This window comes from Aspergillus clavatus, genomic scaffold, assembly GCF_000002715.2.
Source record: "Aspergillus clavatus NRRL 1 1099423829805 genomic scaffold, whole genome shotgun sequence".
In the NCBI taxonomy this organism is placed as follows: Eukaryota; Fungi; Ascomycota; class Eurotiomycetes; order Eurotiales; family Aspergillaceae; genus Aspergillus; species Aspergillus clavatus.
The window spans coordinates 2,177,651-2,205,510 of NW_001517094.1; the positions used below are offsets into that span (position 1 = coordinate 2,177,651).

The following is a 27,860-nucleotide window of genomic DNA, read 5'->3' on the forward strand; positions in this document are numbered from 1 at the left end:
CACTAGAGAAACACCTCTTGCCTCAGCTCTCCTCCCTCATCGACCACAGCCTGATCACCTCCGACATGGACCAGCTCAAGTTCCACGCGGCCGCCTCATTGCAGCTGCGCTTCAGCCCATCCCAGACTCCTCCCACCACCACCACCACCACCACCACCACAATCATCCCAGTCCACACAGACACCGACACAGCCAAAGCCAAAGCCCAAGGCGAATCTCACCACCTCATCGCCTCCCCCTACAACTCCCCCCTCCACCTCCTCGACCTCCTAACCCTCGACACCCCGAACCGGCTCCTCGCCCAGGCACTGACCATCCTCCGCCCCGTGCGCGCAGACTATGCCACAGCGCCGTACACCGAGTCCTTCAACTGGACCGCCGTGTTCGGGTTCCTGCGCGAGCTCGCCGCACAGGAGGGCCTCGTCTGGCGCCGGCAGGTGTTCTACGTGGTTGTGTTCCGGTCGAAGCTGCTGGAGAGCGCGGACGGGGACCGGCTGCATGAGCTGGATGCGCGGTCGCATCAGGAGGCGGTGGTGAGCGGTGGGTTGCTAAAGTATTGGTTTGGGACGAAGAATGCGCAGAGGGAGAATTTGGCGACTTGTAAGGTTTTTCCTTTTTTTTTTTTCCTTATGTCGGAAAGGCTGACTTAAGTGTGTGTATGTATAGGTGTCTGGCGCAGTCGCGAGGATGCGCACAAGGGAGGTACAGGACCGTGGCATCGGAAGGCTAGAGGGGCTGCGAGGGAGATGTATGAGCGGATTGTGTTTACGACGATGGAGTTGGTGATTGGGGATGATGTGGGAGAGTGGACGATTGGCGATAGGACGGAGTAGATGTTCTGTTGAGGATATCTGGATGACATCTATATTCTATATTCTATATTCTAGTGTAGATTATACCCCAGCATGTACTTACTTACTTCCTTCACCTTGGATATCTAGAATGAATGCACTCTTTTAATTACTAAGGAGTAGCAACTAGCAAAGCACTAAATGCCACTAAGTTAAGTAACTATATAGACCATTCCCCGCTGTGGATCGGATGGATCCCTTCTAGTTCTTCTAGTCTTCTAGTCTTCTAGTCAGCCCTAACTAAAAGAAGTCTTATTCGGATTCTACGCGCTGTGGGGGATGGACCTGGGACCAGGGGAATGATCAAACTGAAGAATGCTGGAAAAAGGTTCCTTTTGAGGGTATGCTTGTGTATGGTTAGTTGCTGATGCTGTCTAGAACGGGGCTGGGATAGCTGGATGTAAGGGACTTTGCGGCCTCGTGAATCCGTTGATTATGAGGTTGATGAGATTAGACATGTGTTATCTACGGGGGTATTGGGTTATTGGGTTACAGGCTACAGCTCCGGCTATTAGGCTTGAAACGTCCCCAGTATGATCGACACTGTTTCTCTAGTCTAATGAACAACGCCAAACACCAAAATATATCAGATCCCGCAACCACACAGGCACGCTATCACAAAGGTATACAGAAACAAACGATCATCAAAACCCCCAAGAACCAACAATCATCAGGCATATCTCCTCAAGAGTGGCATCATGTACACAACGGACATCCAGCAGTTCCAGACCAGGAATGTCCGCTGGTCACTGGCAGCGTCCTTCCACAGAAAAAGTCGGACAGCGACAGCGACAGCGAGCACACAACTCACGGCAGTCATGCCAAAGCCCACCCCGGCGAGTAATGGGCACAGAATCCCCCACACGGGCATGGGAAGCGCAATGCTCCAGCGTGCCGTCTCATCCCCAATGGCAAGCGGGAGCGTCAAGCGCCCCCTCTTTGCATCGCCTTCCTGGTCCCCCATGTCTTGTACTTGCATCGTCGTCAGCACGATCCCCGTGACAACCAGGCACCAAAGTTGGAGTGAACGTTTGTCCTCCAGGGTTGCCAGCTTCGGCCCCAGCGCCACCTCCACCGCCCCCGAGTTGAAGCACAAATATCCTAGCGCGTTGATAATGTTGCGAACCACAAAGTTTCGATCTCCTGCTCCATAACTGTTGTACCAGGTGCCGAGGAATATCAGTCCGATGCTTTGGCGACACCCGCCACTGTAGAAACAGCTATAGGCCAGCGCCACTGCGTAGAAGCCGAGCATCAGACGTTTCGCTTGAGCCGAGGAAAGACGTTTGCTAGGGAGCGCACGCCAGGGCTTGTTGATCGCGTCTTCCGCGATGGAGGAGGGACTGCGCTGATTGTTTATGGTAAGAGGCAAGAGGTTGATCCAGACCCAGCAGATGGTCGTGGGAATCTGCTGGATGATGTATAAGTACTGGGTAGAATTCTCGGTGGAGCCTGCGATCAGAGCAGCGAGGGCGTTTGTGATGCCAAAGATGGCGCTTGGCGCGATGATTGTCTGGAGATCATTGGCAGTGAAAAGCCACACCGTATATAGGCTTGATGCGACGGTGCGTAGGTATAGGCAGAGTCTTTGGTGTACTGGGTTGGCGACCGTCATGGTGACATTCAACGGTAGGTCACGCTGGTACTGTGAAGATGTATACTTGAGAGACAATGATCTTCGGGCTGTCTTGCCCTCTTCTGAAGTATGCTTCCAATGGCACTATCTCGACTTCTGATCCGGTACTTATAACCCATGCTTTCGTATTTGAAGCCAGCTGAACTCGACCAGGCTATCACAAACGGCGCTGTAAAAATAGACCTAACAGTGGTGAGATCGGATACATCCCCCAACATAGTCCGCTGGAATCTCCTGGCTGTTCTGACTTCCAACCGTTCTTGACTCAGATTAGCGGAGCTGACTTCTAAGGACGCCCTGTCATGGGAGGCCTGTCTGCGGGAGCTCGATATTATTAGAGAACACCGACCCATGATGAGTCAAGGATTATACGATGGAGGGCCGTTGGACCCTATATCTCATTCCATAAAGTCATCCGAGGAAATCCAAACTGCGATGAGATAGTTGATGAAGATTCATAGTAATCTTGCTCTCCTACTGCTCCTCGGGTGATCATCCAGATTAGTATGTCCTTACCGAAATGGGAGGCCTCAAAGACCATTCGCGACCATCCTGTTGTTCTCGTACAACCTGCAGGACGAGCTAGGACAGTGGACACTGGTGGAAGATATGGCTTGTCCCAGGTCTACACCAACCCGCTTTGTCGAGTCTTATCTCGAATGGACTCCGCCCTTTGCGGTTACACAGGAGTTACAGACTGTATGACGAGAGACAGTATACCTCAAGGCAGTGCTCACTGCCTCGCTGGAGGTGGGGGGGCCACATCCAAGCATTAGACGCTGAAACTAGACGAGGTTCAGCGCTATTACCAGGGGCCTCACCAATAGACGGGTTGAAAATGGTCTGTACATGCTTTGCTCGTGCATTAGCAGCTGAAAGTCCCCCGCTGATCTGTTGGATTTTTGAGCAAGAGGCAGTACTTAGTAGCAGGACTACCATGAACAATATCTTGCGTAATGTAATAATGGCGGATGTCCTTGGGAAAGCGATAAAAAGCCACTGGTTTAAGCATAACAGATTGGTGGATTTATCAGACATCCTGCGTGCTTGGTTCAGTGTTGCACCCAATGCCCCTCTCGATGGACACAGGATCACCCCTGTGAGTGTAGTATCCAGTGGTCTGAGTCAGACTGCACATCTCCATGAATCCAGGCAGCTCTGTTGGACAGTTTTTGATGCTTGCTGACTGCTCGTTGGTATGTGAGTAGAGTTGTTGGTTGGTAAGAAGGGAGGGGGGGGAGGTAGATACCTGAAAACCTCAGGCAGCGGTCATACAGAAACAAACAAAGAAACTGTCAGGTTGCCGATTGCCATCACTGAAGTCTGGTAGTCTACTTATACCTGCACGGCTTGACCTTCTTCGAGATTTCATCATCCCCATCTCCATCCCCATATCCATCTTCTGCAGCCATTACACTCGTTTTGATCATTGTATCCCCCGTCTCAAGGCTCACAATGTCGTCTGCTCCAGAATATGTCTTTGCTAGAAACTACTTGGACAACAACCGGTATTTCATCGTCAACTCTACCATATCAGCGTAGCTAACGATCGCAGCATCAATCTCCAGCATTATCTCTGTGTGCAGCTTTTCGGATACCACATCCACCCTTCGATCCCCGTTTCAGATGTGAACAACCTGCGCATCGCAGATGTTGGCACTGGTACTGGGTGAGCCTGACAGAAACCCCCCCCTCTCCCCCCGCCCTTTCTTGGTAGATCTACGCTCATCTAGGCAGAATCTGGCTCACGGACTTGACGGATACGTTTCCTTCAACTGTTCAACTGGATGGACTTGATGTCTCGTTCGATGCCACTCCTCCGAAAGATTGGCTCCCATCCAACGTGGGCCTCCATCACTGGGATATCAAGGCCGATGTTCCTGAGCACCTGGTTGGAGTCTACGATATTGTCCATGTTCGCCATTTTGCGTTTGTTCTCCAACAAGACGACTTGAAAGGCGTTCTTGAGAATCTCCTCAAACTTCTAAGTATGTTGCCTTTTTCCTTTCTTTTCTTTTCTTTTTTTTTCCCTGCGAGAGGAAAGTCACCATACTAACGAACGGATCTCCAGAGCCCGGTGGCTATCTGCAATGGGCCGATCTCGACGTATCCTCGCTGCGTGTGGAGAAGATCAAGCCCGATGTCAAGGTGGACTCACAGGTTAAATTGATGAGCCTTTTTCAATCCAACGACACCCGTCTCCACTCGGGTTGGGTTCCCGGTCTACCTTCGCTTTTCACCGAGCACGGATTCATCAATGTCGAAGCTGATGTGAAGGAAGCGCCGCCTCATCTGGGAGTCGCACTGCATGAGTGTGGAATGTTGGCCACGGAGGTCTTAGCCCGCAACAAAGCCGGTGGAAATGAGCAGATGGTCCAGCAGTTGAGACAGCTTCTCGAGGAGGCCGCGAAGGAGACTCGGGAAGGGTCGGTTCTGGCGTTTACTAGACTCACGGTGATCGGCCAGAAGCCAAGTCAGTAGGATCACTAGGCGCTTTGGCCTGAAGTAGTTTATTTCCATGATCGCTGGACCGCCCCCTTCGTGTCGTGGAGGGTTTCACGTTCTCTCGCTGGCATGCACGAGGCTTATAGCAACGATCAGCATGTTTATTCACGATTAATGATACTTGATAGTACTCTAATAATTAGAATGCTTCGTCAGCCCAACAATGCAATCATCAGGAGTTCAGAACATATCTCCAGCCTTCCAGGCTTACATTCGTCCGTGATACCATCGTTTCAAACGCGACTACATAAGCGCTGCAAGGTGAGCAGAGATCGGCCATTCAGCCTCCAAACTTCCCAAGAATGCAACCCCGCTGCAAGCAAGGGAGTTGAACGAGAGGCCACAGAAAGATACAGGACAGGACAAGGATTGATAGTACCCAGCAGTGCCTCTGCCCTGTGAAGTTCTGAGCCTACAGGGAGCAAGAAATAGGGTGTCATCCGGTCGGTCACCGCGCGACGGTGGGTAACACAAATTCATGGCAGAAACTGCCCGGATGGGCCATCTGCACCACCCCATACCTGTATTTATAGCCTCGATGAGCTGGCTGCTCGACTCTCTCTGTTTGGAATAGAATCAAAAAAAAAAAGAGAAAAAGAAGAAGAAAATCGATGACACCTAAATGGACGCTTAGGTGATATTCTTTCTTTCTTTTTTTTTTTTTTTGCGCTCCCGTTTCTCTCTCGACTCCTCCTCCTTTCCTCCCCCATCTGAGGTCCTTGCTGCGCATATTGAAGCAGTCAGACGACCCAGATGGCGGATCATAATATCGTCCAGTATTCGCCTGCTTACCTTGCAGAGGACAGGCGCCCTGCACTCCTGAGCGTGGCCGTCGCATTTCTGGTTCTGGGCACCGTCGCTGTCATCTTACGGTTTGTTTCTCGTCGGATTGGTCGGGTCGGTTGGCATCACGATGATATCTTTATTGTTGCTGGCTGGATATTCTATGTGGCTTTTATAGCCGTTGCCATCGGTATTTCCTTTTTTTTTTTCTCTCTCGTGTTCGGGGAGGGGCCCGGGGTTCTTCTATGCATAGTGATGTATTGACGGTTGATGATTTAGGTGATGTGCATTATGGCGGCGTCGGCCTGCACCAAGTCCGCGTCATGGCCATCGACCCCGTCATGTTGACGAACTGGGCCAAGTTCCTGCTGGCGATCGCCTTCATCTACATCTTCGCCGTGATCCTCCCCAAGCTCGCCGTACTCAGCCTGTACATCTCCATCTTCAGCCGCCACCGCCTCTCCCGGCTGACCTGCTACATCACCGGTGCCTTGATGATCGGCAACTGCATCGGCTGCGCGGCGGCCGGCTTCGCGGTGTGCACACCGCTGCGGAAATTGTGGGAGCCCAGTGTCCAGGGTCACTGTCTCAACATCAATGCGTGGTTCCGGTACTCGCGGATCGTGAATATCGCGTCGGATGTGGTGATGCTCGTGCTGCCTATTCCGCATGTGGTACGCTTGCAGTCAACGATACGGTTGAAGGTGGGCTTGCTGATCACGTTTCTTCTGGGGAGTGTGTGAGTTGCGCGTTTCCTCTCCCCACCGTGTCACTGGGAGAACGATGCTGAGATGCTATAATCAGTGGTCTCATTGCCGGCCTCATCGCCCTCTTCGCTGTCAGCACCACCAACGCCGTCTCGGATAACACCTGGTCGGCAGCATTGCTGCTCATCTGGACCATGGTCGAGTTGGGCATGTACCTTGTCGCCTCGTGCTTGATCTCGTACCAGCCGCTGGCTAAGTTGATCTGGCGGAATACCTGGCGTCGATGGCGCGGCCAGAAGGACAGCTCGCTGGACCAGGAAGACAGTCATATTCGTGTGCACACAAATAGCACACTGGCCAGCCAAACCCATGGAAGGGTAAAGGGAGACGATGCGTATTTGGAGTTAGTGACAACCAGGGATCGTCATAATAGGCACTGGTCCGCCGGAGGGATCATGGTTGAGCGTCAAGTGATGATTGACTGATTGACGAAATAAATATCAATACCCATAGACGATATTACCTTCGAACCAAGGTAGCCCTCCCTGATAGTGCTTATCCAGCCAGTTGAACTGGTTGGTGGGGTGTCCGAGGACTGATTTGTCTTTGGGAGCCTGCCTGTCTAGGTAGTGGTATATGGAGCCATTGATGGTTCCCTTCAGTAGTCTTTGGAGCCCCTCCACCGAATAAATCGCTACATGCAGAAAGTTCTTTACCGGAGGAGTGGGGGGGGGTATAAACATTTCTCGGAGCGCCTTGGAGGCTTCAGCAGTGGCCATCTGTCGCCTGTTGGTGATCACGATCTTGTTGCTGAATTAAAAAAAAAAAAAAAAAAAAAAACTCTTGGGAAGATGTTTCCGCACCGAGCTCCATGGACCATGGTTGTATCATACCATCGGGAGGGATAACAGCATCCAATTGCCGCCTTTCAGTGTTTGTTCATCCCAAACTATGAAATCAGGGACTAGTTACTGAACTCACTAGTGGCCAGAAGGATTTGCTCAATCGGAGCAACTTGCAACTAGCACAGGCCAAGAGGCTCCGGTTGATCGCGGATTGGAAGCCGAGTACGGAGGACAACTTGCATCCGAACGTAAGCGTGAGCTCTCTCGTACGGAGTTATGCAGATAAATTTGGTCTATAGTTTCTGGAGTAGATGAAATGAGTAGTAAGTCCATATGTTACTCGAAATGATTCGAGGAGTGTTGATGGCGTCTGGGCGTCGAGACGTCCCTAGTAGTAGGAGTAGGAGTAGGAGTAGGAGCCATCTGAGACTGAGATCAAGTGGCGGTCAGGACTCAAGAGACTTCGACCTTCGACTCTACGTACCTACCTACTGTGGCCTCAGGCACCTCCGAGAGTACCTTGCTGCCTGAGGCGACCAATGCCCCGCCCGCAAAATCCCTCCGAGTCCGACAAGTCAGCAAAATGCAATTCCCCCCCTCTCTCTGTTGTCCCTCTTTTTCCCTCTCCCGCCCTTTTATTATTTCTTCCTCTTCCTCTTCTTCCTTTCCCCCCCCCTCTTCATCCTCCTCTCCTTTCTTCATCAACCTCTCCAGTAAGTCTTCTCATCCTGCTCCCTCATATTCAAAGCAAATCGAGAGGATCTCTTCTAACGCATCTCTATCAGTTTTTACCTCTTTTCCATCTTTCATCCTCACCACAATCACAATGGCTGCCCCCGCTCAGAAGTTCAAGGTCGCCGACATCGTACGTGGCCCCCCTTCTTCACAACATCTCCTCCCAAAAAAATAAAAAAAAAATCGAAAAAAAAAATACCCGTCCTGTTCATCCTGTTGACCCTTCCATAGTCGCTGGCTGCCTTCGGCCGCCGCGAGATCGAGCTCGCCGAGATTGAGATGCCCGGTCTCATGGCCATCCGCCGCAGATACGCTGAGGATCAGCCCCTGAAGGGTGCCCGCATTGCCGGTTGTCTTCACATGAGTATGTTGTCAAGCTCTTGTTCCCGATCATGCCGACCGACTCTGACCGTTTCCCCCCAGCCATCCAGACTGCCGTCCTCATCGAGACCCTCACTGCCCTCGGTGCCGAGGTCACCTGGACCAGCTGCAACATCTTCTCCACCCAGGACCACGCCGCCGCTGCCATTGCTGCCTCCGGTGTCCCTGTGTAAGTCGATTATACTCCGGAGATCGTTAAGGCGAGGCTAACAATATATAATATAGTTTCGCCTGGAAGGGTGAGACCGAGGAGGAGTACCAGTGGTGCTTGGAGCAGCAGCTCGGTGCCTTCAAGGATGGCCAGAAGCTCAACATCATCCTTGACGACGGTGGTGATCTGACCTCCCTCGTCCACACCAAGTACCCTGAGATGCTCAAGGGCTGCTACGGTGTCTCCGAGGAGACCACCACCGGTGTCCACCACCTCTACAGAATGCTCAAGGAGAAGAAGCTCCTTGTGCCCGCCATCAACGTCAACGACTGTGTCACCAAGTCCAAGTTCGACAACCTGTACGGCTGCCGTGAGTCCCTCATCGACGGTATCAAGCGTGCCACCGATGTCATGATTGCCGGTAAGGTCGCCGTTGTTGCCGGTTACGGTGATGTCGGCAAGGGCTGTGCCGATGCTCTCCGCAGCATGGGTGCCCGTGTCCTCGTCACTGAGATCGACCCCATCAACGCTCTCCAGGCCGCCGTCCAGGGCTACCAGGTCACCACCATGGAGGAGGCCGCTCCCCAGGGTCAGATCTTCGTCACCACCACCGGCTGCCGTGACATCCTCGTCGGCAAGCACTTCGAGGTCATGCGCAACGATGCCATCGTTTGCAGTAAGTTTATCCTTCCAGATCTCTTATTCCTGCTCGGTACTGAACGAATCAGACATTGGTCACTTCGACATCGAGATCGACGTTGCCTGGCTCAAGGCCAACGCCAAGTCCGTCCAGAACATCAAGCCCCAGGTTGATCGTTTCCTGATGCCCAGCGGCAACCACATCATCCTCCTGGCTGAGGGTCGTCTGGTCAACCTTGGCTGTGCCACCGGCCACTCTTCCTTCGTCATGTCCTGCTCTTTCTCCAACCAGGTCCTTGCCCAGATCGCTCTGTTCAAGGCCGAAGATGAGGCCTTCGGCAAGAAGTACGTCGAGTTCGGCAGCAGCGGCAAGAAGGAAGTCGGTGTCTACGTTCTTCCCAAGGCTCTGGACGAGCAGGTTGCTCTGCTCCACCTGGAGCACGTCAACGCCAAGCTGTCCAAGCTCACCCCCGTTCAGGCCGAGTACCTTGGTCTGGATGTCAACGGTCCTTTCAAGAGCGACATGTAAGTTCCCATGTGGTCCCCTTGGTTTTTTTTTTTTTTTTTTTTTTTTTTTTTTTTTTTTTTATTTTCCAGATGGTCTTGTACTGACTCGCCGCAGCTACCGCTACTAAACAATTTCGTTTCTTCAACCGGCGACGCTTGACATATCTTGACATATAGACCTTTTTCAACATGATCACGATGTTACGAACAACATAAAGGGTTCTCTATCAACTTAGAGCTCAAAAGTATTTTGTCTTCAACGGCAATAAAAGTGGCATATCTGGGGGTTTTTCTTTTCCTATTGGTTGTATGGGCGGGTCTACCTGGAGTTTGCATTCAACACTGCCTACCGATATGTTCTTTTTTCTTAATAGTATACCCCGACTCGATCGGGCCCAATGATACCAAGCCGATGCCAACGCATTGGATTTATACCATGATGCTTTTGCTCGTGTGCTCAGCCGTTCGAATGTAGAGACGCGTGGTGTTTTGTTTTGTTCGCTTGCTTTGAAACGCTAACATCAACATATAAAAAACAAAACTCGGTATCAAATCGTATATCGTCACAGCATCTATCCTGTCTTTCTCATCAGATCAACAAGGGAATCGGCAACAAAATCGGCAAACTCTGGATCATTGATCTCCTTGGCCTGCCGCAGTATTGTGATGCCTGACCCCGCCAACTCCTTCTCGAGCGTCGAGAACAGCGCCTCGTCGGCCTCGGGGTCATAGAAGGGCTGCCCCGCCGTATTCAGCATACTGATTCCTTCCGTAGGAAGAACCACCCGCACTCGATCCGGACGGGTCGCACAGCCTCTCAGCTTCTCCGCCATAAACCGGGCAATCCGCCTACACTCGTCGGGGGTCGTCCGCACCAGCGTCACCGTGGGATTATGCTCATGCACCACCCTCCCCTTCCCAAACCTCTCCGGCAGCGACCCCCGCGCCCCGAAATTCACCATGTCGCACGCCCCCACGCTGATCACCGCGGGGATCCCCGCGGCCGCCGCGGCGCCCAGCCGCTCCGGCCCCGCCGATAACACCCCGCCCACCAGCTCGTCCGCGATCTCGGTGGTGGTCAGGTCGACGACGGCGTCGAGCTGGCGCTCGCGCACCAGCCGCTCCATCGCTTTCCCGCCGGCGCCTGTCGCGTGGAACACGTAGATTTCGCACGCGCCGGCGAGCCGCTGCTGCAGGCGCGCGCGCACGGCGTCCACGGCCGGCGTCGTGACCCCGAACATGGTGATGCCGATGCGCGGGTGGCCGGCGTCCCTGGTGCTGCTGCTGCTGCCATCGCTGTCTGTGCCGCGGCTGCTGTGGAAATATGAGCCGGCCATCCCCGCTATCGCTGCGGCGGCGTTGGCCAGGATGCGCTTGAGGATGCGGTTTGTGCCGGCGATGTCGACGACGCTGTACATCAGCGTCAGGTCTGTTTCCTCGACGTAGGGCGTCACGTCGCCCGAGGCCATGGTCGAGACCATGAGCTTGGGGAAGCCGACGGGCAGGGCGCGCTGCATGACGGCGGTGGCGAGGGCGGTGCCGCAGGAGCCGCCGATGCCGAGCACGGCGTGGATGCGGCGGGCGCGGTGGAGCGCGCGGATGGTGGTGCTGGCGAGGTCGGTCATCTGCCGGATGTAGTCTGCGCGCGGGAGGGAGGAGAGTTTGGGGGGTTGGTTAGGGTTGCGGGAGTCGGCTGGCGGGCAGAGCTCGGGGTGTTTGAGGGCGATGGAGGAGTCGGCGTAGTAGGGGCTGTGGCCGATGTCCATGAGCAGGACGGTGCAGGGGGTGTGCTGCGAGAGGATTTGTTGCTGTGTGTAGTGCATCTCGTCCCATTTGGTGTCGCAGGTGCCCATGAGGACGATGGTGGCTTTGGAGGGCTCTTCTTCCGTGGCTGATGAGGACGACATGATGGACTTACTTCGCAGGGTGGTGAGAACTACGTAGCGTGCCCGATTCAGCCTTCCTTGGTAGCAGATGGACTAGAAGTCTAGAGTAATAGATAAATAAATCCTGGGAGAAAGAAATGAGGTCGACCACTCACTGGCTTATAAGTTATAACAAACTAAATGCGCGAGTGACGCAGCAAGTGGGGGTGGTCGACCATCCGCTTTTATTTCCCTTCTTCCCTTCTTCCCTTTTTCCCTTTCGCATTTCACTTCTTTGCAACAAACACGTCGATGCAAATCCTACCCTGATTCCTGATCAATCTGCCAGCATGCCTCGTCCAACCACTCGCCAGGAAGTGCTCGCTCGCCTACGCCAGACCATCGCCGAGGGGTCGATCATCGTCGGCGCGGGAGCTGGTATGCTGCATCGCTTACCCCCCCCCCCCAAACCAGATTCTTGTGCGGATCGCTCGACTAACCCGTGGGCCCAGGCATCGGTCTCTCTGCCAAATTCATCGAAAAGGGAGGCGCGGATCTCATTCTCGTGTACAATTCTGGCCGCTTCCGCATGGCCGGACGAGGGTCCCTAGCCGGCCTGATGCCGTACTCGGACGCCAACCAGGTCGTGGTGGAAATGGTGCGTTGTCAACGGAGTCACTTCCGTCTCCCCCATGATCAAGTAGAAAGAGCAAAAAAAAAAAAAAAAAAAAAAAATAGAAGTGAGCTACAGCCTACAGACGCTAACATACCATCCTTCCCACCGCGTGCGGCGGAAGTACGGGAGGGTTGGAAAGGAAAACAGGCCAACGAAGTGCTCCCCGTGGTACAGCACACGCCCGTGCTCGCCGGCGTATGCGGGACGGATCCCTTCCGCAGCATGGGCGAATTCCTGCAGCAGCTGCGCAGCATCGGGTTCGTGGGGGTGCAGAACTTCCCGACGGTGGGGCTCATTGACGGCAAGTTCCGCCAGAACCTCGAGGAGACGGGCATGGGCTTCGACAAGGAGGTCGAGATGATCCGGCTCGCGCACGAGATGGACCTCGTCACCACGCCGTATGTCTTCACCGTCGACGAGGGCGAGCGCATGGCGCGCGCCGGCGCGGACGTCATCGTCGTGCATGTCGGCCTCACAACCTCCGGCACGATCGGTGCCCAGACCGCGCTGTCGCTGGATGACTGCGTGCGTGTCATCCAGGAGATCCGCGATGCGGTGGTCGCGGTCAACCCGGAGGTCATTGTGCTGTGCCATGGCGGGCCGCTGGCGGGTCCCCGGGACGCGGAGTATGTGCTCAGTCGGACGCACGGGGTGCATGGCTTCTTTGGCGCGAGCAGCATGGAGAGGTTACCGGTGGAGTTGGCGATCCAGGAGAACGCGGAGGCGTTTAAGCGGTTGAAGGTCAATCATTCTTCTGCTTGACTTGGGAGTTAAGCCTTTTGTCTTTTACCCCTATGGACTAGTCAAATTAAGGCTGTAAATGTCAAAACGAAGCTATGGACGCAACAACTTAGCCGAGTGTACACTTCTTGTTAGAAAGATCCATTCTACGTGTCTGTTGGAACCGCCGGAGCCCCAAAAGGGCAATTCTCCGGGGCGCAGACAGTGGAGTTGTATCCACCCAGCAGACTTGAGGGTTGACACTCTGTTTCTGCTATGGTTACGCTGTACGCTGCAGGTGACACCCTCGAGCGAGACGGTTAAAAGGATGATGAGGGCCACAAAGGCACCAGGTGGTCAGCGCAGTTGTGCTATATAAACGAGGGGTGACCCCGCCGTAAAGAGACGGACAATTCAACCTGGACAAACTAAACAGCAGCTTTTACTGAGTAACTTGCGAGATCTCTATCTGCTTTCAATTCAAACATTCTCCTTGTGATCATCTCACAGCAAGAGAAAAAAATGTCTCGGCCTCTAGAGGGGAAATTCGGCATCGTCACGGGGGGCTCCCGGGGTAAGTCTCCCCCCATCTACATCCACGTCCTCCATCCCCAAGCTACGGCTACATGATGTACAAGCAAAACTAACGATTCAGGCATCGGCGAGGCCATTGCCCGTAACCTGGCCGAAAAGGGCTGCTCGCTCCTCCTGAACTTCACGTCGGAGTCCTCGCGCGCGCGCACCGAGGAACTCTGCGCCTCGCTGGCCACGACACACTCGATCCGCTGCGTCGCGGTGCAAGCGGACCTCGAGCGCGCCGAAGAAGCGGTCCCACAGATCCTGGCGGCCGCAACGGACCACTTCACGTCGGCGGCGGGCAGGTTCCAAATCGACATCCTCATCAACAACGCCGGCGTCTCCGCCGACCGCTGCCTCAACGACCCGGCCAAGGGCCCCATCGACCGCGACCACTTCACCTGGCACTACAGCATCAACGTGCTCGCGCCGCTGCTGCTCACGCAGGCCTGCGCCCCCTTCCTCCCCACCGACCGCTCCGGCCGCATCGTCAACATCTCCTCCGTCTCCTCCAGCATCGGCTTCGCCGGCCAGACCGTCTACGGCGGCACCAAGGCGGCGCTCGAGGCCATGACGCGCTCGTGGGCGCGCGAGCTCGCCGACCGCGCCACCGTCAACGCCATCAACCCCGGCCCCGTCGTCGGCGACATGTACTTCAAGACCGGCGAGGGGTTCTGGCGTCAGATGCAGGGCTTCCAGGACGCGACGCCGCTGAGCAAGATCGTCGAGGATGATTCGCAGCTCGCAGCCTTGGCTCCGGAGCAGATCCGCTTGATTCGTGAGAAGATGGGTGGCCGTCGACCTGGGTTCACGAGTGAGGTGGCCGGTGTGGTCGGGATGCTGTGCACGACGGATGGGCGGTGGTGTACGGGGAGTGTGGTGTGTGCGAATGGAGGCATGAGGATGGGATTCTAGAAGATATCAGATAGTCGATCCAAAAGATTTGTTTTTTTTTTGAAGATTGGAGATGTTTAGATGGTAGTCAATGACTTTCAAGAATGTATGTATTATTTATTTAGGATACTTCATTTCATGCAACCATCGACTCCCACACGTGAGTGTGTGAGAGAGAGAGAGAGAGAGAAAGAAGGCCTGATGTCATCCACGAGAATCCCGACCCCGACGCTTCAACAACGCCGATTTATCAGCATCAGCATCAATTCTTCCTCCAACAACACTTCTCCATCATCCTCAATTGAGAATCAATTGCAACGAGAACACAATGTCCTCTCTCCGATCCAGCTCCGCGCGAGGCCGCTACCTCCTCCATCCTCACCTCCGCCATAGCGTTCCCCGACCAACACCAACACCCACACCCTCCTCCCTCTGCCTCGCCCTCCACTACCGGGTCCCTTTCACCCCATCCGCCCGCCCTCTCTCCATCCACGCAAAACGACCAGTCCTCCCATCCCCATCCCCACGCATCAATCCCTACCTTCCCAGCTCCGTCCGACAAATCACCCAATCCCAATCCAGCACGGGAAAATCACAACCGGACCTCCTCGTCGAAGAACTCCAAGAACTGTACTCCCCCCCACGGACTCTATATTGTTCAACCCCCATGGCTAGCTGCATGACAAACAAACAACTAACGAACGAACTAACTAACGCGGGGGTAAATCACCAGCTACGAAAACGCCAAGGACGAATTCGAAATCGCCACGGATAGCACCGACGGCGCCACCATCTACGCCGCCTCGGACCGCGAGTCGGCACGGGACGCCCTCGACGAGCTTCTTGCCGTCTTTGCGCTGTATACCACTGAGCTGGCGGAGGGGGCTGGAGCGGGAGTGAGGGCGGGGGCAGAGGCGGAGGCGGAGGAGGAGGACGCGCAGGGGAAGGTGGTTTCCACGAACTTTGATCCTGCGGATATTGCGCCGGAAGTGCGCGAGGAGGTGCGCCGGAGGGTTGGGCATCGGGTGCGGGAGCTGCAGAATGCGGTGGAGGCGTTGGAGGAGAGGGCTCATGCGGAGTGAGGAGAAGGGGGGGAAATGGTCATCAAGGCATAAAGCATTTCGAGCTGCTATTATACATTTCGCATGTCATGATCAATTATGGTATCCCAAACACTTCGAGGTATAGAATTAAATCCTTCTTATTTTTGTTTTCCAACGCCGTTTCGCCTGTATCTGTATCCAGTCGTCGTATCGTAGCATCGCATGCATTTCTTTCTTTCTTTCTTTTGTTTCCGGGTCGGAGCCGCCTTGACGCCAAAACGCTGTGGTTGAACAAAAGCCTTCAAACGCCGAGAGGGTATGCGAACTGATCTATGATGGGGGAAGGGAAGATCGGGCTGTCCGATTTGTGGGTTGTCCGAATATGTCGTTTCAATTGATCTGAGGAGGAGGATCTTAGTATCAGTGGGCTTCTTGGGGTCGATGGGAGACGTACCAGGTCGAGTGAAACTCTTGCTGCACCCAAGGTAGGTACATTTGTGTTTCCGTTCTCTGTGGGCTGCTCATGATTAGTCCCCGCATTTGATTACACCGTGGGAAGACATACTGAGTCGATGACTCGACATGTTGGAAGACTGCAAATGTCAGAAATGAAGTTTTGACAACGGAGCAAAGATACTTACATCGCCTGTTTGAAAATTGCATCCCGGATACGTGCACTTGAACGGCTTCTCGCCCGTATGTGTTCTCGAATGCGTTTCTATAGGGATTAGCGGTTAGTTGGCCAGAAGGGGCTTGTTGGGATCCTCACTGAGTTCGCTGCTGTCGGTGAATGACTTCCCACAATCAGCACACTTGTACGGCTTCTCGCCGCGATGACTTCGCTCGTGCCGTTCCAATGTCGCCTGTCGGGCAAACAGCTTGCCACAAACCGAACATTTGAAGTTTTTGTCTGTCAGAACCGGTTCGTTAGCTCATCGTTTTTTTTTTTTTTTTTTTTTTTTTTTGCTTTGCTCGGTCATTGTGCCAACTCACAATTACTGTGCGTCAGGAAATGGCCCTGAAGCTTAGACTTTTGCGAGAACGGCGCATCAGGCCGATGACATCCCTCCCAGCAGCAGTAATATCCGGTGCCTTTCGATCCGTCAATCGTTCCCATATGGTTCGCGATCAAATGATCCTGCAGTGCACAAGGATCGGAAAACGTCGCGCCGCAAGTGGTTTTGGCGCCAAGGATGGTGGTGCTGGTCCATTTACAGGCATAGACTTCGCTGTCCACGAGCGACTCTGGACTTGTTAACACCGATGAGATCCCGCCTTCCAGCGGAGGGGGTGTCTCGCCCGGACTGGAAATCAGTTGTGAGCTCACGCTGGATCGCGAATGGCGCGAATAAGGGGAGTAGGGGCCGTATGGATGAATATGATGCGAGTGAGGATGGATCCGGCATCGATGGTGGGATCGACAGGGTCCCTTGATCGGTACATCCACATGTGGGTGAACTGGCGCTTTTGAGGATTCATGGGCAATGTGCGGCAGGTGAAAGCACGAAAAAGAATCCGCAGTGTTATCATCTAGCTTGCCCAAAGCTTCACAACTGTGATCGTTGTGCGCATGGAAGTCAGGGCACGCCGAGATGCTTGGACACATGCCCAACATCTGGAACACATCCGCCGGGTTGACTTCGTTCTGGACTGGAAACGGGGCATTTACCAGACTGTTGTGCGAGTCTCGAGGGAACGGATGACAATGAAAATGGTGGAAGGGGTGAGGGTGGCAGTGGTTGATCGCGGTCGAGTACGGTGCAAATAAAGCATCGGTGGACTGAGCGGAGTCAGCGAGGTGGGGGGGGCCGTGCTCGGTGGTTTTTGCTGGCTGGATCTGGCTATGGTCGATAGTCATTGAGGGAAGCAGATCGCATGCTTCCAGCTGTAGAGAAGGGCCTAGTCCCAGTAACGAGTCTAGAGCATTGTGGTCTGTGGGCTGGCCGTTCTGGTCATTGGCAGTGAAGCAGTGTTCATCGAAGCAGACCGGCTCCCCACTCTGACAGTTTTTATCATCACAGTGTGATACAGAACAGACAGTGACGGTGTCACAGTCGACAAAGCCATCGCAGACCGAAGGACAGCCGACGGAGCATTCATCGATATCGCAGCATACTTCCTCGTCAACGGCACAATGCGTCAGCAAGGTGTGATGCTCATCATCCGGACAGTTCCACTGAGGCTGAGCGGAAGTCTCCGAGGCGTCTTGGGAGTCTTTTCCGTCTATGTGGAAAGCCTCCCAGTGACACTCGAGACAGAAGTCGTCTTTCTTGGTGTGAGTAGACATGGAGACGGGACGATCCGTGGTGACGGGATCTTCAGAGAGAGCACTTCTGTGAGGTGAGATAGGAAAAAGAACTCGAGATACGGGTAGAAAGATCAGAGTTCAATGGCTCGTAGCAATTTGAAGAAAAAGAAACAAGGTGGGGGTGGGAAAAAAAAAAGATCAGGTTTGGGGTTGGAAGCACTGTCGACGTTGGGTTAGCTCGGCCAGTTCCACTATGCGCTGCAAGGAGCAGGGGGAGAGACCAACAGGCACTGGGTGCTGAGGAACACCCACGATATGCAAACAACTCGACTAGATAGTCGTCAGGGTCAGGCCAGGCGCCTCAGAGCGTCGATGAGCAAAGGCTGGCTGCAACAATCGCAGCAACGCCAGTCCACCAAGTGGGATTGACCGCCTGCAGTGCAAATCCAGGAGGACCTTGGGAGCTTCCCACGTGTATATAATTGACGGATGGTGACATCCAGATCTGCCCGAGGAGAGAGATTCGTTGTCATACCCCTATGGTAATGGGATCTGAGGAGATGGGCAAAAGTCTCATGGTCTTCGTCCTTTTATTCAGTGCGTTCAGCATGCGATCTCTCTCAGTATGGATGGCCGAAGAGTGTAAGATTACCCAAGATTACCCAAGATTACCCACTGATACGCCTCGTGACCCTTTCTCTCTCCCTCGCAGAACAGATTCACAGAGCACCGAGGGGTACTACTCCGTATGGTACTGTGGTACTGTACTAATGGGGACCCTGGGGGCAAACCCGGCAAACAACAATATATGATTGAGGACCTTGTGGGCAAAGCGTCATTCCCTCAGGCCAGCCAATCGTGGTGCCTGAATTGTCAGGCTGCAGATTTAGCGTATCGCTAGTGAGAGGGTCCTCGACTCCTCAATCCTCATACTAGATACTCCGTACCGAGTAGTGAGAGTTAGTTAGGATTAGTCTCTCGTGGCCAGATAAGGATTTAGACAATTTAGACGAAATCAAACAAAATCTCGCTTGATGAATTGAATCTTTGCCGATCATTCTGATGAACTCCCACTGCGACGACGGATTCCCATGGGTGACCGTGGAAAAGTCTTCCACAGGGATCGACAAGATGGAATACTGCCGAGTCATACCGCCCGGGATTAGCTAATTGGTCGGCCCTACGCATGGGTGCCTTGTTGCCTGATATCACATCATTTGACACTTCAATCAGAGCAACAGCGTGTGATCAACTGTCACTGTTCATTATTATTAGTAGTCGTCCGAATAATCCCTGATATACCACATACGATGAACATCTCAGCGACCTTATGATTCCTGCGTTTTCTTAACACAATATCCCCTGTAATAGCTTGGCTGATATTGCGTGATACTGAGACGTCATCGCGGTTTCTTGAGAAACTATGCCATGATGGAATTTATGTCTCGAAGTACTTACTTACTCTACAACCAAACCCAGAGCTTCCAATGTCAAAGCGTTTCTTTGATAATACACCGAGTTCTATGGACGATGTTGTTTGGACTCGGTCAACAATGCGATATCGTGCTATAGGCTAAATACCTCTCTCTCTTAGTTAGGGATAAAGTACCTGGAGTCTGGAGACAAGCCACAACCACGTGCTCCGCCCCCCCCTGATCTCCTCCAGATCGCCGCCGTTCCTCGTAGTTGATGTCTTGATGATCTCCAACTGTCAACTTCCAACATCCACCATATTGCCACACCTTGGAGTTTTAAATTTCGCCCCTCATACACTGTACAGACTCTCAACACCATAAACCACATCCAGAAATCTCCAGCTCCTCTAGTCCTTCTGCCCCTCACGGTCAATCAACTTCCTCCCTAACCAAGCCACCGCTCGTATCTCTCCCACGATCCCCAGTATCACATCCACCACCTCCACATCCACATCCACCCCCCGCTCGATCCCTCACTACATCTACACCACACTAAATCCACACCCCAACCCACCACCAAATGGGCAACATCTGCTCCAGCTCCAAAAACCAACCCTCCGCCTCCTCCCAACCCGGCCGCGTCCTCGGCTCCTCACAACACCCGCCCTCCGCCGCCCCGCGCGCCCCGCTCCCCGCAAAATCAAACCGACAAGCAAACTGGAAATCGCCGGGCCGGACGCTCGGCGACAGTGACGGAGACACGGCCGAGGGTGCAGACGCTGACCGCGCGGATGCGCGCACGAACGCGGCCATAGCGGCGCAGGTAAGACTGATGATCACCCCCCCCGAGTTGTGTTCCTGTGTGTATGGGATAGGATGGGATAGGCTGACCAGGTGTTCCTTTTTTTTTGGGAGGGGTTTAGAATCGGGCAGAGTCGGCGGCCGGGGCGCAGAAGGGGAAGTTAGGGTCGAGGCTTGCGGCGCAGAAGGCACAGACGCAGGCGCAGACGTTGAGTGAAGCGAGTCGGGAGCAGACGGCCGTGAGGAATATGGATCAGGCGAGTGAGGCGACGAGGTGGAATTGATTTTGGGTGGTTGGATGGGGATGTTCTGTGTTCTTGGTGGTTGATTTTTTTTTTTGAGCTATGCGATGCATTATTGTTCTGCTGTTTTACTTTTGTTGGGCTGTCTATGGGGTGGAGTCGGCTGAATACCATGTCGTTTAGATCGGTTGGCAGTATAAGGATACTACAGAGTGTGTTGCGTGCTGGAACGTGAGACCTTCAGCGGGATGTGAAGTTGTCCATGATCATTCAACCACGGGAAGATTTATGATACAGTCAACTAGGCGGTATTTATCAAACAACATTATATCGTCCTCCCACCGGCGCCCTGGCATCGCTGTCCGCTGCGGCTATCGTGCCCTCCTTGAGCAACCGCATCAACTCCCGCATGGCGTTCGTCACGGCCAGTTCCGTCTCGCCCTCAACAAGAATATACAGCTTGGCGTTCTCGTTCGGACCGGGTACCTTGCCAGGAGGGTAAAAACTGCCCTTCGTGGTAATCGATGTGCCAGTAGCCTCGAGAATCTTGGCCACATTCGTCCGGTTGGTGACTGCCCAGCGAGCTTTTTCTGTAGCGTGAAAAACATATTAGTAATTTCTCTTGAAACCAATTGATAGCCAGAGTGGTGATGGACTTACGGGGAAAATCGTTGATCTCCAGGGTAGCGTGGTACGCTCCCGCATCCGGACCACGGTTGTCGATCGGTACACCTGACCGCATGACACCAGCTCGGCTAAGACGAGCATGGATGTCAGCAACAGCCGAGCCAACCTTGTCTAAAGGATTCTTCGACGTGCCCGCCGGATCCTTCTCAGTCCTGTGCACAGTAATCTTGCCATCAAGATCAATGCCCTTGGGGACGCCGGGCAGAGTGGGGGCGGCCGCAGCAGCAGACTGCACCGAGGACAAGGCCTTGTTGAATCGCTCGTCTGCCTTTTCGGCCTTGTCTTCCTTCTCTTCCTCATCTTCACCCTCCTCGCCGGTCTTGTAGGTGCGCCGTTCCCGGTTCCGAGCCGCATCTCGCTCCTGGTCGAGGCGCTCCAAGCCTTTACCTCCAAACCCTGACGCACTGGCCTTCTCCTTGCCAGCCTTGACCTTCTCCAAGAAGGAGTCGACCATCTTTTGGACAGGCTCGGGCACTTGCTGCCCACTCTGCTTCAGAGCCTTGGCAATATCCACCGAGTAACGTTCCTGCTCTTCCGTCAGGAATGTCACTGCAGTACCGGTGTTACCAGCACGACCGGTTCGGCCAGCTCTGTGGACGTAATCTTCTAAATGGTTTGGCGCATCGTAGTTGACCACCAGCTTCAATTGCTTCACATCTAAACCACGGGCCGCGACAGATGTGGCAATCAGAACAGGGAAAATACCAGCCTTGAAATCTTCGATAGTAGAATCTCGATCGATCTGATCCTTGCCTCCGTGGATGGACATGCAAGGGTAGCCCTTGCGCATCAGTTCGCGAAGGAGAGCATCAGCAGCTTCCTGACGCTCCACAAAGATCAATGAACGAGCATCCTCATTGGCGTCATCGGAGTATAAGTTGCCCAAGATCTCCAGAAGTCGCACGAACTTGGTGTCCTCGTTCCGAACCTCGACAATTTGTGTAATCTCCGGCGCAACAACACTCCGACCTCCAACGATGATTTCAATTGGCTTGGTTAATGCTTTACGTGCCAAGGCCTCCATGTTCCGCGGGAAAGTGGCCGAAAATAGCACGGTTTGCCGATCAGGTCTGATGTTCGCCATGATTTTCATCACTTGGGGTTCGAAACCCATGTCGAACATGCGATCAGCTTCATCCAGAACGACGTAAGTAACTCTGCGAAGATTGGTGACCCTGCCCGCATTTGCCGCTAGGAGGTCAATCATCCGCCCGGGAGTACATACGACGATCTCGGCACCACGCTTCAGGTCTGCGATTTGGTCTTTAATGGGGGCACCGCCATACGCACATACGGCCCGCAAGTTCAAAGCTTTGAGGAAGGGCTTGCAGTCTTTGTGGATCTGAGTTGCTAACTCACGTGTCGGTGTCATGATGAGGCCGATGGGCCCTTCCATGTTGTCCAGTGGCCGCTGGTCTTTGATGTGTCGGAACATGGGAATCAAGAATGCAACTGTTTTACCCGATCCAGTCTTCGCCACGCCGATCACATCACGACCAGACATGATAGCAGGAATGGCCTGTGACTGGATAGACGTGGGACTCTCATAACCAAGCCTTTCAATCACGTCCAGAGCCTGCACACCCAGCCCACACTGAGACCATTTCTGTACCGGCTTTGGCACATCCACGCCACGCACTTTGATCCCATCGAGTTCCAAGCGTAAGCTGGCAGCTTCTTCATCGGTCATCTGCGCTAGGTTGGAAGGCTCGGTGTAGAACTTCTTCCGGAACGGCTCATACTCCACCTTTTCATGGTTGACGGTTGGAATATCCTTCTTCTTCTTCGCTTTATTGGCGATTGCGAGGAAATCGTCCGCATCGCCCTCGCCCACTGCGGTCAGATCAACGTCGTTTTCGTCACCGAACATGGCTTCCGGCTGTTGCTCCTTTGCCTTTGAGAATTTAGTACCAAACGTCTTCTTGGGAGGAGCAGATTCCGCCAGTTCCGACATGAAAGCATCCAGCGGATCGACATCTTCTTCTTCCACATCGACTTCCATGTTTTCGGCTTCTGCTTGGATGGGCGCATCATTCATCTCGACATCGCCATTCGTTTGTGGCACCTTTTCGCTGGACTGAGCCCGTAGCGCTTCGTTCTGCAAGCGCTCCTCACGCCGCTCTGCAGCAGCTCGTGCAGCAGCCGCATTTTCCTCTTCAGTCTCGCCGTCCTGCATGTCGTCGTCCTCATCCTCTGCGCCCATATCTGCGGCAACAGTCTCATCTTTACCATCCTCCAATGGTGGGGTAGGCAGACGCTCCAGCTTCTTCCGCGTCGATTCCTCTTCGCCGAATCCCAAGGTCTTGACTGCAGAAGGCTTTTCTGCATCCGCAACTTGCTTCGCTCCTAGTCCGAAGCCCCCGACATTACGCTTGGATTTCAACGTAGCTATTGAAATACAGGTTAGTAACGAACCATCATGTACCAAGAATATGAACAACTTACATGGAGCTGTGCTTAAGGCAGCTGCTGGTTTGTTAGCTTGCGCATGATTATTCATGGAGGAAAAGGTAGCGGACGCTTTGGCAATCTGGGGAACAGCGACATCGTTTCCTAATACTAAAGGTGCGCTAGGGGTTGGTGCTGCATTGCGCTTGATAGCCTTTGGATCAAACTTCCCAGCATACGGAGCAGGCGTGGCATCCGTGGTTGGCGTTACGGGAGACTTGGGGGAGCCAACAGCAGGCGACAGGCCGGACTTTCGATCGATCTCTTCGAGAATGCTTCGTGCTCCACCAGCAGCAGCGGCCTCTCGCTGCTTTCGCTCTTTCTCAGCTGCTTGCTTTTGTTTCCATGCCTCCAATTTGGCCAGTCTTTCGGCTCTCTTTTCGTCTTCCGTTTGAGCGGCCGGCGCAGGAGTAGATGGCTTAGAAGTCTGCCCAGGTTATAAGAATCAAGTTCATAGAAATAAAAACAACCATGGCGGAAATATAGACCTACGTCTCTCGACTTGGAGTCCAAATCTCTAGTGCGACTATCATCCCTTCTAGACTTGTGCTTCAAGTCAGCAGAATCGTCTGTCCGTCTCCGAGCCTTGTCGCGGGAGTCATCTCGCCTGCTTCGATAATCCCTGTCGCGACTTCTACGGCGATGATCCCGGTCATCGCCTCTATCTCTAGACCGGCGTCGATCGCGAGAACGATCTCTCCGATTAGATCGATAGCCACCATCATTTCGATAATCGTCTCGTCTGTCTAACGAGCGGTCACGTCGCCGGTACGATTCGCGGTCACGGTCACGGTCACGGTATCGCCTCTGTAAACGGAGAGAAAAACCATGTTAGGTCAAGAACCGAAAGACGGCTGGGGGAGAAAGAAAAAGAGGTGCAGCGGCAAAGTACATACCTCGGGACTGCGAGATCTGCGGTGACCCCTCCCATCCTCTCGCCTACTCTTCTCATACCGATCATCATCTCTGCGACTCCGTCTGGATGAAGAATATGTGCTGCCTACAGGTGATGGTGAGCGAGTATCCCCGTGGCGAGCCATTGTTGCAGGCCAACGATGAGTGAGTATTACTGAGACTCCAAAGAACTCGAGTACGTAGTCAGAATAGCAGGGCAATTTTTTTTAACTCGTCCCGTCGAACGTCTAAGGTAGTATTTTGTTGACAGGAAATCTGAAGTTAGTGCTCGACCGTGAGAAGATGGTGGCGATATAAGTGATTGGTTTCCGCACTTCGTCCATTTTACTATCTTCCACAGCATCAAGTCAAATGCCCGGCGACAGCTATCACGTGACGTAGATCGTTTGATGACATCACGTGGTAAGCTTTCCCCGTTTCGGCATTCCCCAAACGGCCCCGGACGCTACCTATCCTGGTTTCATGTGTGGCTAGGTATCTTGCGGCCAAGAGCTCCTGCTAAGCACTGGGGCAGTAGAGACCTGCCCATTCAATTCTGGTTCCTGGATCTTTCATCTATTCGGAACACTTTGACCTTTTTGCGCGCAATTCTGCTGCACGGTCCGATACCATGCGTTTCAATCTACTTCAACGCGGAGGGGGCATCCTCCGATACCTTCATCGCAGCGATGCCTTGGCTCGTCCCACTCGTATGATCAACACCAATGGTCATGTCCGCCGTATTTGTCTACCTATAAGCCGTTACTCGATCAACCCAGTCACGAAAACCACTCGTCCTGAGGGCATTCTATCACGAACTTGGAGTAGATCTTTTGCTACTGCCAATGATGCCGATGAAGACGTTAAACCGACGAAGTCGAAGAAAACGACAAAGACGAAGAAGAGCCGCAGCAAGAAGGCTAAATCGAAGGCCAAACCTAAGACGCGGAGAACCCTGACGGAGAAGCAGAAAGAAGCTAAGAAGGCGAAGGAATCGAGAGAGACGCTTAAGCAACTCAAGCTCACGGCCCTTGAACCACCAAAGAAGCTCCCAGAGTTCGCATGGAACCTGGCGGTTACGATGAAGATTGCAGAGGCAAAGGCCAAAGGCCTCAAAGGCAAAGAGGCATTCAAGGAAGCTACACAGATGGCAAAGTCGATCGGCTTCGACGAAAATGAGGTACACCGAATCTGTCTCCATTGAGGACCGTTTCCGTTGCTGACAGAACGTCGTACAGCGTGTCACTGCACAGGCCGAAGCCAACAAAGCTGCGAACGAAGCTGCTTATAACACCTGGATCAAATCATTTACTCCTCTCCAGATCAAAGAGGCCAATGCTGCCCGACGCAGACTCGCGAAGCTCAAGAATACTAGAGCATATCTCCTGCGGGACGACCGCCTGGTCAAGAGACCCCTCCCAGCTTACATGCGATACATGATGGAGCGAACCCAGGAGGGCGACTTCAAGTACATGAAGGTGGCGGATATCGCAGCTCGTGTGGCAGAGGAATGGAAGGGTCTGACAGGCGCAGAGAAAGAGGTATGATTGTGGTCTTCGCCTGCTATGTGATTGCTGGGTGAAGCTAACCTAACCCAATTAGAAATATCTGAAACAGGCCGAGATTGAACGTGAGCAATACCGACAACGCTGCCGCGAGGTATACGGCGAGGAACCCCACTCCTCATCCGCATCGGAAAGCCCTTAAAGAGGGCGAGGGGGTCGTAACGACATTCTGCCGCCATCAAGACATGGAAGAATTATGAATGATCCTTAAGTTTCAGTTCTGGGAACGGTCGTCCTTTGTATGGTTTCTGTGTACCGCTAGCTATCTTCACCCTGCTTTTTGCCTTTTATCCGGTGTCCCCTCGGTTCATGTTCTGATACACCTTATCCAGCTGTGTTACTTTGTACTTTATCAAGGTTCTCCTTATCTCACGGGTGTTTTATGTGTTCGGTTGCTGTGGATTTTAGACTGCTATCAATGAACTCTACCTTAAATGGGCAAGCCTTGCAGCACTGTATACACAATTGCACATGATGTAGGATGCTTGGGGTGATAGATTCCTTGTGATGTGGATTGGAATCATATACGGGTTCTCGGTAGGTGGACTGGATATCAGCTAGTCCACTTAGTTATACCAAGCTTCTAAGTTCGGAGCCCTTGGAATGAAGCCATGGGCGATCACTTCGCCCAGAGAACAGTTCATGTATCGTCCGGGTGATCCCAAGAGCCAGTTCAAAGCTCCTTTGCGTGAAAGCCTCAGGCAGGACATGATTCCTTGTTTGGCCAAGATTGGGACAAGTAGTCAAACATCTCCATGTTGCGAGAGCGTTCCTCCTCTCTTGCTTAAATAGGTAGTTGAAGAGCTGCTGGAGACAAATGTCCAATGCTCCTTCCGTTTCCCAAACGAAAGACTGTCAGCTGCTCTTCCTCCTCTCAAGACTTCTCGTGCCCCCGTCCCCCGTCCCCTTATTTCGTCTCTTCATCTCTTCATCTTCGGCTCAAACTCTACATCTACATCTATAGCTGTCTCAGAGTAACCTGATCTAGCAGTTTGAGCAATACCTTAGCTTGTGTGGAGATATTAGCAGAGGGAAAGAGCAAGCGTTGTTTCTCCTCGTCGGGTAAAATCTACCACTAGGTACTGTGCCCTCAAATAAACGGTCCCTTCCTTGAGAGGTTGCGGCTGGAATTCATCAGTCACTTCATTACGCCGAATAGTAACTGATGATGACTAGGATCCTGGAGTTGGCAACGAGTATTAAGCAGCACGCAAGCCTGGCTTGACCAATTCTCGCAGCCGAGGGAACAGGTCAACGGTCTCAACGGCCCCCTATTCAAATATGAGGACTTCGTATGCTGATCTCCGATTTCTCCCTGATCGATTCTACCCGGATGGCATGGCTTCAACAGATATCGAAGTATCCATGGACCCTTGGGTCCACCTTGCGAGTCCCCAACCGAGAGCCGCGTTTACACGCTACCCTGCCTATTACGCCAAGAGTATCGTTGTGGCGGTTGATGGCGCATGTTTGTACAACGGCAGGGCCCAAGCTCGTGCGTCCCTCGGCGTATATTGGGGCGCCAACAACTACTTCAACACCGGTATAGTCTTAGATCCCACGGACCGTCAAACGAACCAGGTGGCCGAGCTGCAGGCTTGTCTGGAGGCCCTGGGGAATTTAGACGATGTGAGCTGTGCACATCCAGCGGGCGATCGGCTGTCTACGGTCGTGATTAAGTCAGATTCGGAGTATATGGTGCGAGGCATAACGGAGTGGTTTCCCAGCTGGAGGAACCAGCGCTGGAGAAATTACCGCGGAATGCCAGTCACGAATCTTGAGTACTTCAGGATGATCGATGAGTACATCGAGGATTGGGAAGCCCAAGGTCTATCGGTCAAATTCTGGCTCGTACCTCGATCCATGAATCGGATGGCGGATGGTCTGGCAAAAGATGCACTTCATTGAAGGCCCTTACTGCCATGGTATGCCAGCAGAGCAAAACGCATGTTGGGTTGTGTTGTGTCTATTACTGTCTGCCTATCCTTGACGATGGGGGAAGGATCTGGATGCGTGATCTGAAACTGTATCAAATTATTGACCATA

General features: G+C 53.3%; 14 protein-coding genes across 14 annotated transcripts in view, besides 16 other annotated features; 10 read left to right on the top strand and 4 right to left on the bottom strand.

Annotated features, from left to right (window-relative positions):
* The window catches only part of ACLA_025360 (uncharacterized protein), a gene marked incomplete at both ends in the record, with an annotated part of 1,023 nt that extends 190 nt beyond the window's left edge, over positions 1–833 (top strand). The window contains 2 exons of the mRNA XM_001269244.1: positions 1–600; positions 667–833. The exon at positions 1–600 is cut by the window's left edge and continues 190 nt beyond it. Coding sequence (XP_001269245.1) covers positions 1–600; positions 667–833 — 767 coding nt within the window. The remainder of the gene's footprint in view (positions 601–666) is intronic.
* Positions 133–159: a microsatellite.
* Positions 133–160: a microsatellite.
* Positions 834–861: 28 nt separating the features above from the next.
* Positions 862–885: a microsatellite.
* Positions 886–1,049: 164 nt separating this feature from the next.
* Positions 1,050–1,082: a microsatellite.
* A 439-nt stretch (positions 1,083–1,521) lies between these two features.
* Positions 1,522–2,466, bottom strand: ACLA_025370 (UbiA family prenyltransferase; the record flags this gene model as incomplete). Its single annotated transcript, XM_001269245.1, has 1 exon — positions 1,522–2,466. One exon carries the CDS (start codon positions 2,464–2,466, stop codon positions 1,522–1,524), a length of 945 nt encoding a protein of 314 aa, XP_001269246.1.
* A 1,476-nt stretch (positions 2,467–3,942) lies between these two features.
* ACLA_025380 (uncharacterized protein) lies at positions 3,943–4,968 on the top strand (the record flags this gene model as incomplete). Its single annotated transcript, XM_001269246.1, has 4 exons — positions 3,943–3,995; positions 4,043–4,156; positions 4,225–4,475; positions 4,559–4,968. 4 exons carry the CDS (start codon positions 3,943–3,945, stop codon positions 4,966–4,968), a joined length of 828 nt encoding a protein of 275 aa, XP_001269247.1.
* Positions 4,487–4,516: a microsatellite.
* A 777-nt stretch (positions 4,969–5,745) lies between the features above and the next one.
* ACLA_025390 (uncharacterized protein) lies at positions 5,746–6,967 on the top strand (the record flags this gene model as incomplete). The annotated part of the gene is made up of 3 exons (XM_001269247.1): positions 5,746–5,965; positions 6,055–6,514; positions 6,580–6,967. 3 exons carry the CDS (start codon positions 5,746–5,748, stop codon positions 6,965–6,967), a joined length of 1,068 nt encoding a protein of 355 aa, XP_001269248.1.
* Positions 6,968–7,299: 332 nt separating this feature from the next.
* Positions 7,300–7,322: a microsatellite.
* Positions 7,323–7,720: 398 nt separating this feature from the next.
* Positions 7,721–7,745: a microsatellite.
* Positions 7,746–8,153: 408 nt separating this feature from the next.
* On the top strand, positions 8,154–9,762 carry ACLA_025400 (adenosylhomocysteinase; the record flags this gene model as incomplete). The annotated part of the gene is made up of 5 exons (XM_001269248.1): positions 8,154–8,192; positions 8,294–8,426; positions 8,486–8,612; positions 8,669–9,270; positions 9,323–9,762. 5 exons carry the CDS (start codon positions 8,154–8,156, stop codon positions 9,760–9,762), a joined length of 1,341 nt encoding a protein of 446 aa, XP_001269249.1.
* A 21-nt stretch (positions 9,763–9,783) lies between these two features.
* Positions 9,784–9,825: a microsatellite.
* Positions 9,784–9,826: a microsatellite.
* Positions 9,827–10,312: 486 nt separating this feature from the next.
* On the bottom strand, positions 10,313–11,647 carry ACLA_025410 (Tm-1-like ATP-binding domain-containing protein; the record flags this gene model as incomplete). Its single annotated transcript, XM_001269249.1, has 1 exon — positions 10,313–11,647. The coding sequence occupies one exon, from the start codon at positions 11,645–11,647 to the stop codon at positions 10,313–10,315; it is 1,335 nt and encodes a 444-aa protein (XP_001269250.1).
* Positions 11,013–11,057: a microsatellite.
* A 207-nt stretch (positions 11,648–11,854) lies between the features above and the next one.
* Positions 11,855–11,884: a microsatellite.
* A 71-nt stretch (positions 11,885–11,955) lies between these two features.
* ACLA_025420 (TIM-barrel enzyme family protein) lies at positions 11,956–13,043 on the top strand (the record flags this gene model as incomplete). Its single annotated transcript, XM_001269250.1, has 3 exons — positions 11,956–12,043; positions 12,118–12,263; positions 12,429–13,043. 3 exons carry the CDS (start codon positions 11,956–11,958, stop codon positions 13,041–13,043), a joined length of 849 nt encoding a protein of 282 aa, XP_001269251.1.
* Positions 12,317–12,340: a microsatellite.
* Positions 13,044–13,523: 480 nt separating the features above from the next.
* Positions 13,524–14,492, top strand: ACLA_025430 (SDR family NAD(P)-dependent oxidoreductase; the record flags this gene model as incomplete). Its single annotated transcript, XM_001269251.1, has 2 exons — positions 13,524–13,575; positions 13,657–14,492. The coding sequence occupies 2 exons, from the start codon at positions 13,524–13,526 to the stop codon at positions 14,490–14,492; spliced, it is 888 nt and encodes a 295-aa protein (XP_001269252.1).
* A 149-nt stretch (positions 14,493–14,641) lies between these two features.
* Positions 14,642–14,665: a microsatellite.
* A 134-nt stretch (positions 14,666–14,799) lies between these two features.
* On the top strand, positions 14,800–15,553 carry ACLA_025440 (uncharacterized protein; the record flags this gene model as incomplete). Its single annotated transcript, XM_001269252.1, has 2 exons — positions 14,800–15,101; positions 15,205–15,553. The coding sequence occupies 2 exons, from the start codon at positions 14,800–14,802 to the stop codon at positions 15,551–15,553; spliced, it is 651 nt and encodes a 216-aa protein (XP_001269253.1).
* A 262-nt stretch (positions 15,554–15,815) lies between these two features.
* ACLA_025450 (C2H2-type zinc finger protein) lies at positions 15,816–17,801 on the bottom strand (the record flags this gene model as incomplete). Its single annotated transcript, XM_001269253.1, has 6 exons — positions 15,816–15,913; positions 15,969–16,031; positions 16,080–16,107; positions 16,156–16,232; positions 16,284–16,424; positions 16,508–17,801. The coding sequence occupies 6 exons, from the start codon at positions 17,799–17,801 to the stop codon at positions 15,816–15,818; spliced, it is 1,701 nt and encodes a 566-aa protein (XP_001269254.1).
* Positions 16,453–16,478: a microsatellite.
* Positions 16,453–16,479: a microsatellite.
* Positions 17,802–18,406: 605 nt separating the features above from the next.
* Positions 18,407–18,436: a microsatellite.
* Positions 18,437–19,757: 1,321 nt separating this feature from the next.
* On the top strand, positions 19,758–20,262 carry ACLA_025460 (uncharacterized protein; the record flags this gene model as incomplete). Its single annotated transcript, XM_001269254.1, has 2 exons — positions 19,758–20,000; positions 20,101–20,262. The coding sequence occupies 2 exons, from the start codon at positions 19,758–19,760 to the stop codon at positions 20,260–20,262; spliced, it is 405 nt and encodes a 134-aa protein (XP_001269255.1).
* A 273-nt stretch (positions 20,263–20,535) lies between these two features.
* ACLA_025470 (DEAD/DEAH box RNA helicase) lies at positions 20,536–24,395 on the bottom strand (the record flags this gene model as incomplete). The annotated part of the gene is made up of 5 exons (XM_001269255.1): positions 20,536–20,810; positions 20,881–23,295; positions 23,353–23,782; positions 23,848–24,162; positions 24,252–24,395. The coding sequence occupies 5 exons, from the start codon at positions 24,393–24,395 to the stop codon at positions 20,536–20,538; spliced, it is 3,579 nt and encodes a 1,192-aa protein (XP_001269256.1).
* A 485-nt stretch (positions 24,396–24,880) lies between these two features.
* On the top strand, positions 24,881–25,956 carry ACLA_025480 (HMG-box domain-containing protein; the record flags this gene model as incomplete). Its single annotated transcript, XM_001269256.1, has 3 exons — positions 24,881–25,429; positions 25,476–25,790; positions 25,852–25,956. The coding sequence occupies 3 exons, from the start codon at positions 24,881–24,883 to the stop codon at positions 25,954–25,956; spliced, it is 969 nt and encodes a 322-aa protein (XP_001269257.1).
* Positions 25,957–27,095: 1,139 nt separating this feature from the next.
* On the top strand, positions 27,096–27,722 carry ACLA_025490 (putative ribonuclease H1; the record flags this gene model as incomplete). Its single annotated transcript, XM_001269257.1, has 1 exon — positions 27,096–27,722. One exon carries the CDS (start codon positions 27,096–27,098, stop codon positions 27,720–27,722), a length of 627 nt encoding a protein of 208 aa, XP_001269258.1.
* Positions 27,723–27,860: the final 138 nt, after the last annotated feature.